The sequence below is a fragment of the Crocuta crocuta genome, unplaced genomic scaffold (genome assembly GCF_008692635.1).
Source record: "Crocuta crocuta isolate KB4526 unplaced genomic scaffold, BGI_CrCroc_1.0 scaffold130, whole genome shotgun sequence".
Classification (NCBI taxonomy): domain Eukaryota; kingdom Metazoa; phylum Chordata; class Mammalia; order Carnivora; family Hyaenidae; genus Crocuta; species Crocuta crocuta.
In genome coordinates, this window is record NW_027527920.1 from 2,290,707 (window position 1) to 2,299,175 (window position 8,469).

The window sequence follows — 8,469 nt, forward strand, 5'->3', positions numbered from 1 at the left end:
AAAGTCTGCTTGGGCTCCTTCCTCTTATCCCTATAAACTTAGCTTCTTAGTGACAAGTCTTTTGTAGCTTAACAAACCAAGGGACTTTTAGGTCTTTGTAGATACAAAATGTGGTTGAAGAAAATTCAGAGAGTGTTCTAACTGGTATAACCAGAAAAGTGACTACATGGTAGAAGACAAAGGTAATTAACAGAAATCTAAGTTTAGTTCAGAGACTAATTATGAGGAATAAGGGACTGTGGCCACGCTTCCTGTTATGTGATATAACGAATGAGACATTTTGCTACAGCTATCCTCCTTAAAACAAACAAGACCCTGTACAAAAAAGACCAGATAGTATATGTCCCTAGAGAGGAACCATGGAACAGCATCCTAAGAAAGCCAGTCAGTTCCATTATCAACAGGACTGGCCTACCCTAATGATGTTTTAAGATATTATATTGCGGGGGCTTGCCTTGGTGGCTCAGTCAGTTAAATGTCAGACTCTTAGTTTCGGCTCAAGTCATGATTTCACAGTTTGTGGAATCAAGCCCCATGTTGGGACAGCAGAGCCTGCTTGGGATGCTCTCCCTCTCCCTGTCCCCTGCTCACTCTCTCTGTCTCTTTAATAAACTAACACACACACACACACACAGAAGATACTGATTTCATGCTAATAAAGGCCAGATTTTATTAGTGAATCAGATTTCTGACCCCAAGTTCCCTGAAAATAAGATCTGCTATAAAACTGAAAACGACAATGGCAGAGTAGCAGCTGACTCCAAAATCTATATTCTCCTTCCTCCTGAGCACATGTGTACCCACTTACCTTGCAGGTAGTGGGCACCGCACCCTCACCAACCACTGCCCCTCACCATAGTCTGGAACATGGATGCTACATTAAGTCAGCTTCAGCCACGCAGGTGAAGACAACAACATTAAGAATGGTGGGTTAATAAAGAACCTGGATCCCTGGCCGATCTTGTGGTAAAGAGCTGTCTGGCTAGGCTGGCCATACTAGTCTTATGTAAGCAAGCCACGGGGAGCTTTTAACCTTAGCCTGAACTGTACTCTAACTCACACAACTAGTAATCAGTCACAGGAATTGGTCGTAGGCTTGGGGGTTCATATATCTGCTCTCATTTGTCTTCTCATTGCCTTAAAGAAAACAAGCATACTTACTCCACTGCTTTCTTGTAGATGTCGATGGCCTTGTCCACGTCTCCCTCCAGCAGGTGGATCTTCCCCAGCATTATGTAAGTCAAATCATGCCTGTTAAGATGCAGGGCATTGTGCAGCTGTTCTTGTGCCTAACAAGATTGATGGAGTCAAGAGAACCAAATCACTACAGGAAAGGACAATGTCTGCATACGGCTAACGTAAAGACAGAGCCCCTGCTTTACTAATGCAGACACATTAGTGTCTCAGCAAACAGCCCCCACAGCCCCCAAAACTAAAACATACCAAACCTGCTTGCTGACAGCATAGCTGGCAACACAAGGTGTCTGCCTCTGGAGGCACTTGGGAGAATTTATACAAAATGATTAACCTTTTTGAGTGTTTTCTTCTTCTTGGTATTCATACCCATGACTCATGCTTCCTAATTCAAAGGGATGTCATAGTACAGAAGACAGCACTGCCCTGAACTCAGTTCCAGCTGCACCACTGACCAGCTGCATTACCTTCCCCAGCGTGGACTGCATTTTCCTCACCAATATTTTGATAAATGAATGAACGGATTATTCTCATTTACTTACTCAACATGTATCCAACTGAGAACCTATTTTTCTAGGTACTAGGGATACCAGAGTTAACAAAACAAACCCCTTGCTCTGGAAGAGCTCATATCCTAATGGATGATCAAAAGGGCTTCATTTAAAACATTCATTGAGGGGCATCTGGGTGGTTCAGTCAGTTAAGCGTCCGACTTCGGCTCAGGTCATGATCTCACAGTTCGTGGGTTCGAGCCCTGCATCGGGGTCTGTGGTGATAGCTAGCTCAGAGCCTGGAGCCTATTTTGGATTCTGTGTCTCCCTCTCTCTCTGACCCTCCCCTGCTCATGCTGTGTGTGTGTGTCTCTCTCTCTCAGAAATAAATAAAACATTAAAAAAATAAAACATTCATTGATTCAACAAGTACTTACAGAAATGTCTATTATATTTGTTCTGTTAGCTCTACAGTAAAATCTAAATAGAATTCTCCTTCTCCTCAGTACAGGTCTGACCCAAGATCAATCCCATCTCTCCCTTGGCTCAGAATAATCCAATGAATAGAAATGTACTAGCTTGGAATATTCTTTGAGGAGAAAACTCTCCTAACCAAGCATATACCTCTGTAGCCCTGCCCAGAAAACCCAAGGAGACCCACTAGAAATAAAAGTTCTCATGTGGAAAATAACATTAAAAACAAACTCAAAAATCAGATCCACTTAAAACTAAAATCGATTTCCAATGACATCAAAAACTAAAATCAGTTGCTGTCAGAGCATAAGACAGCCCACACATTTAAGACTTAAGGGTTCATTTTTTGATCTCTCTGTTTTATTGAACATTTGTTTCTACACTGGTAAATTAAATGGGATGGAGATGAAGAAGGAAGAAAAGCAATTAGACTGCCATTCCCTTGTAATATTTCTAGAGTTTGTCATTTTGCTGCTAAAATAAGGGGAAAAAAGAAAAACAGATGGATGAAAAATAAGAATATGGGGATAAATGTACATGGCCCTTTGGATTTTTACTTCCCCAAATCTCTATACGCATTTCCTAGGAATAATACAAAACCCTTAGTGATACCTCAGCGAAGGCCCCAGGCAAGAACTCAAATGCCACTACCATTTCCATCAATTACCTTTTTGAACTGTTTCAAATAAATGTAGCAAACTCCTAGGTTATGACAGATCTCCTACACACAAAAGAAAGTAAAACAGCATTAAGTGTAAATCCCACAGTTGCCAGCAGAATGAAACATCAGGCATCTAGAGATTGTTACTGTTAAGCAAAGCTTATATTTTAAATGACTCTACAGGTAGTTTTTTTTTTTTTTTACTAGATTTCATACTTAAATACATTAAAAAAAATTTTTTTTATGAGAAAGAGTGTGTGCACAAGCAGGGAAGAGGCAGAGAAAGGAGAGAATCTCAAGCAGGCTCCACACTGTCAGCACAGAGCCCGACATGGGGCTTGATCTCACAAACCCTGAGATCATGACCTGAGCTGCAATCTACAGTCAGAGAGTTAAGTAACTGAGCCACCCAGGCGCCCCATACTTAAATACAAAATGGACTCTGTAAAAATTCGAATTTTTAGGAAATAAAAGCAGAATAAATAGGTGATCTTCCGGGGTGTTTGGGGTACAGACCCAACCCCCCCCCCAAAGCTTATCTTCTCTAAGAGTTGCCCTCTGCCCACTTCTCAGAAGAGACTGGCCACAGACCCTGCTCCACCCCTAAGGAAACTTGTGTGTATGTATACATCTATGTGTGTGTCAATGAGATTCCCTCTCCTAGGAATCCAGGAATTGATTAGGTGATGTGGACTTGGAGACCAACAGCGCCATCTGGGGGCCACGAAGACAGAATATATGTAGTTGGAGCCTGACAGCTGCAGTCTACAAACCCTGGCCCACAGACCAAATCCATCCTCTCTGCCTTTTCTTGTAAATAAAGTTTGAGTAGAACACAGCCACAATCACTTGTTACACATTGTCTACAGAACTTTCACACTAGAACCTCAGAGTTAACTAGTTCAACAGAGACTATATGAAGCCACAAAGCTTAAAATATTCACTAGGCCTTTTACAGAAACAGTCTGCCAACTGCTGATCTACAAAAAGAGAAAATGAAGCAGAAATGCAGAGTAGCCACCTTGGTCACTAACAGCTTTCCAGTCCTAGTTCATTGTAAGACAAGCCTGCATCTACATGACCTTGAGTTTCATAAAACTGCCCAAGTTCCCTTATGCTGACTCTCTCTTTCTTTACAGTAGCTTCAGAGAAAGAAGACAAGGGTGAGGACCTTCCTGTTAGTCGTGGAGAGATGTGGAAGCCCACTGAGACCCAGAAACATCCCTGTCTGAAGAGCCACAGACTCCAGAGCTCAGAGACAAATGGTTTAATGGGTTCCAAGTCTCCTAAAAAAAAAACAACAACAAAATAGGGATCACTGATTGAGTACCTACTTCACATCAGGCTCTATGCCGGATGGTTTTCATATATGTATTACTATAATTTCCTGGCAAATCTGAAACACAGGTATAACAGTTCTGATTTGAGAGAGAAGAAAATTAAAGCTCAGAGAGATTAAATAGTTTGCCTAATTTAAGCCAGAAGGTGTCAGCACTATGATTTTTTTTCTTTTTTTAGGTCTAAATCTTAAGAATGCCAACCATGTAGGGGCGCCTGGGTGGCTTAGTCGGTTAAGCGTCCGACTTTCGCTTAGGTCATGATCTCNAAGTAGACAGGATCACCATGGACTCATCATTCTGTCCCAACGACCATCCAACCCATACTCCCATCTACCTCACTAGTTCACAAAATACCAGACAGCATAACACTTCATCCACAACCTTTCAGTATGTATTTCTTTTTTTTTTTTTTTTTTTTTTAAAAAAATTTTTTTTTAAAATTATNGTGCAAACATATGATATTTGTCCTTCTCTGCCTGACTTATTTCGCTTAGCATAACACCCTCAAGGTCCATCCATGTTGCTCCACATGGCCAGATTTCATTCTTTCTCGTTGCCATGTAGTATTCCATGGTATAGATAAACCACATCTTCTTGATCCATTCATCTGTTGATGGACACTTAGGCTCTTTCCATGTTTTAGCTATTGTGGAGAGTGCTGCTATGAACATTGGGGTACATGTGCTCCTATGCATCAGCATTTCTGTGTCCCTCACCCCTCAATATTTCTAAAGAATAAGGTTTTTGTTTTAACTACCCACAATACCACTATCATACCTGAGAAATAATAACTACTCATATCAGATACTGAGTCATATTTAATAAACATAAAACTCATAAATGTCTCACAAACAATTTTTATTAAATCACAATCTAAATAATGTCCACACATGGCAAAGTACTGGGTGGGACCTGAACTCACACTTGCCTCCAAAACTTGCGTACTTTCCCTTTTATCCCCTAACAGTGTACATACAGAGCTAGAAAAAGGAGAAATGCATCTGTGCTTGTCTTTTAAATACCCTGAAGGCAAACTAATCCTCAACTCTTTAAGGCAGGGCGCCTGGGTGGAGATAATAGCGGGAGGAACTATCATCCCCCTCTTGTAGCCGGACTGTGGAATACCCTGATGAGTCCAAGAAAGTAGGGCCACAGGAATTCACAAAGCAAATAGGCTACAGAGTAGCAGCTCGGGGCATGACCTCCTCTATCTCGGCCAATGGAACGGTTATCCCAAGTGAGTCAGTAATACCAAATGAGCTCTTTCAATCAACTGGACAAATTAACCGATAGTCTCCATTCCTCCTGTGTGACTCTGAGCTCTCCTGTTTCACTTCCTCCCGATCTTCCTCAACAGGTTCTTTTCTTCAGCTCAGCCCTTCAACACTTCTCCCTGGGTTTCACCCTCAGCTCACTGAAGACTGATCTCATGCAATTTCAGGGTTTTAATCATTATCTTTATACTCTTGACTCCAAAATGTTTATCTCAGGGTGCCTGGGTGGCTCAGTCGGTTAAGTGTCTGACTTTGGCTCAGGTCATGATCTCACAGTTCGTGGGTTCGAGCCCCACATCGGGCTCTGTGCTGACAGCTAGCTCAGAGCCTGGAGCCTGTTTCAGATTCTGTATCTCTCTCTCTCTGACCCTCCTCTGCTTGTGCTGTCTCTCTCTGACTCTCAAAAATAAATAAAAAACATTAAAAAAAATTTTTTTTACATGTGCATCTCTAGCCCAGAACACTGAAGCTTCAGATTTCTTTATCCAGCCACTCACTGGACACATCTCAATTTAGATGCCCTACTGGAGGCAAAAAAACATCAAGTTTCACTAAATTGATTAAGATTGATTAAGAAATCCTTAAAGACAGGATTTAGCTCTGATTGGTTATCATCCTCCTCTCTTCCCTCCTGTTATTTCCTATTCTAGTTGATAGTCCCATAACCCACCAATCCACCTTTGTGTCTCTGAGACCCAGCCCTGTGTCTGGCACGTAGCAGATATTCATGTGTTGAAAAAATGACTAAATGAAGGAGTTAATTAATTCTCCTTCATCTGTAGCTTCACTTTGACCTTTAGCTATAAAATACCTGGTGACATCGGTCTTCAGACCTATGGAAGTGACCAAAAAACCTGAATTTTTCAAAAATAACGGTGCCATAAGAACTGCAGAAGAAATCCATGCTAGCTCTTCATACAAATCAATCAAATCCTTCACACATACTTATGTCTTTCCAAGAATCATCAGCTATTGGGGAGAAAACCAACAGCAAGAGAAAGGAGAACCAAAATAAAGAGAGGAAGCAAAAGGTATTTCTGGAAAATAGAACAGAACTTAAGAGTCAGAGACATGGAGAGGCTACTGCAAGAAGACAAAAGACAAAGTTCTTGGAAATTAAAAATATAATTACTGACATAAAAAATAACTGAACAGTTAGGATAATAACACAATGTGAATAGCTAACAACAAAAATCATCTGGAGGATAAGATTCAGGAAATGTCCCTGAACGTACAGCAAAAAGACAAAAAAGGGGAATATGTGAGATGCAAGTAAAGAGACACAGAGAACAGCACAGAACACATTTAATACAGTGAAAAAGTGTGGTAGATGCTGCTTGTTAATACCCACTCTCATCATTTTTCTCACTAAGAGACCCTAATTGTGTTCAGGGTCAATGTGTCCAATGAAAAAACATTTCCCAGCCTTCCTTAAAAGGGGGGTAGTTGATATGACACAAGTGGCAGTCTATCAGGGATTTCTAGGAAAGCTGTGCTCTCCTAATACAGGCTATGTCTTTTTCTCTTCATTCCTTCTTTTTTCTCCCTTCCTGGAATGATGATGTGATGTTGGAGCTGCAGATGCCTTGTGACCATGAAGAAAAAGCCTCAGCCTTGACGTCCTTGGACCACCCAGTCAATGTTGGCAACTACTTACCTGGATATGTTTTAAGAGAAAAAAAAAGACACCCCTAACTGGCAAAGTCAATGTTTAGTCAAAATTTTTGTTGCAGTTACAATCCATAACAGATACAAAGAGACAATGGAGGAGAAGAAAATCAAAGAACTACTCAAAGAAAATGTCCTTGACCCAAAACAGGACAAGGATCTTCAGAGTGAAGGCCAACTTAGTGTCCACAGATGGGGACTGGAGGGTAACACTTTTAGACAAGTATTATTGATAGTTCAGAACTCCAGTGATAAAGAGAAAAATCCTCGAAGCTTCAAGAGAGGAAAATAGAATTATCAACAAGCATCAGACTGGTTAACAGACTGCCAGAAAACCATGCAGCAATGTCTGCTGAGTTATGAGGAAACATGGTTTTTAATCTTATACTTAGCAAAATCATCAATCAAGTGTGAGGATAAAATAAAGACATTTTGGGCATGTAGAAATTCAATAACAATAACAAAAACAAACATATGACAAATGGAACCATCAGCGAGTCACAAATAACAAAGAACTTTAAAGTTCTCTACTTACCCAATCTTTCTGGTTAAGTTTAGCTGCTTCATTATAAACTTCAATGGCAGCTTTATGTTTTCCCAAAAGAAATCTGTGGGAGAAATACAGTTTCTGTAAATGTTAACTAAAAGCTTTTACAGGACTAACTCCAGTAGTCCCTCATTTGATTCATATTCCATCCAGCAGAGAAATCTGAAAGCCCCTGTCCCATTAGCTGGATGTGCCGTTTTGGCCAGTGAGGCTGGCACATATCAGTAACAGAAGCACTTTTGGTAGGGACTGCACTGATGGCTATTCCGGGGTCTTGGTCTCATTCTACACCAGTTTTAGTGAAAGTCTTCTGTAATTTATTTTCCACAATGTACTATACACATGGAACAAAAAAGAAACAAACTAAAGTATATATACACCAATTAAGCAGGAGCAGCCAACATTTATCATCGACCTCTATTAGGGACATGTCTTCCCTTCCAAGACTAAATCTCTTTCCTTGACACTGGATCACAATTCTGGAGGGAGGCAAAGGTAAACAGGGCTCTATGCAAAGAGAGTGTAAGTATGAATGACAATGTAGGTAAGAAAGTGGAGATAGGAACCCCATGGGACACTTTACAGCTCCGGAGTAGAAAAACAGTGTACCCATCAGCTTAGAAAGACTGTGGATGTTGGGGTCACCTGGGTGGATCAGCCAGTTAAGCATCTGACTTCGGCTCAGGTCATGATCTGGCAGTTTGTGAGTTCGAGCCCCGTGTTGGGCTCTGTGCTAACAGTTAAGCCTGGAGCCTGCTTCGGATTCTGTCTCCCACTCTCTCTGCCACTTGTGCTCTGTCTCTCGGCCCCCCTCCAAGTA

The 8,469-nt window shown here is 41.1% G+C and overlaps 1 protein-coding gene across 3 annotated transcripts in view; it reads right to left on the reverse strand.

The window, feature by feature from the left end:
* Positions 1-8,469, reverse strand: part of BBS4 (Bardet-Biedl syndrome 4) — a 56,353-nt gene that overhangs the window by 8,920 nt on the left and 38,964 nt on the right. Inside the window, exons 6-8 of one of the 3 annotated variants that reach the window (XM_077746060.1) lie at positions 7,638-7,710; positions 2,827-2,880; positions 1,162-1,289 (exon numbers count right to left, since the gene is read on the reverse strand). In XM_077746060.1, coding sequence (XP_077602186.1) covers positions 1,162-1,289; positions 2,827-2,880; positions 7,638-7,710 — 255 coding nt within the window. Of the gene's footprint in view, positions 1-1,161; positions 1,290-2,826; positions 2,881-3,991; positions 4,085-7,637; positions 7,711-8,469 lie in introns of those variants that run through there. The other 2 variants (XM_077746069.1, XM_077746067.1) reach the window with 2 other exon arrangements.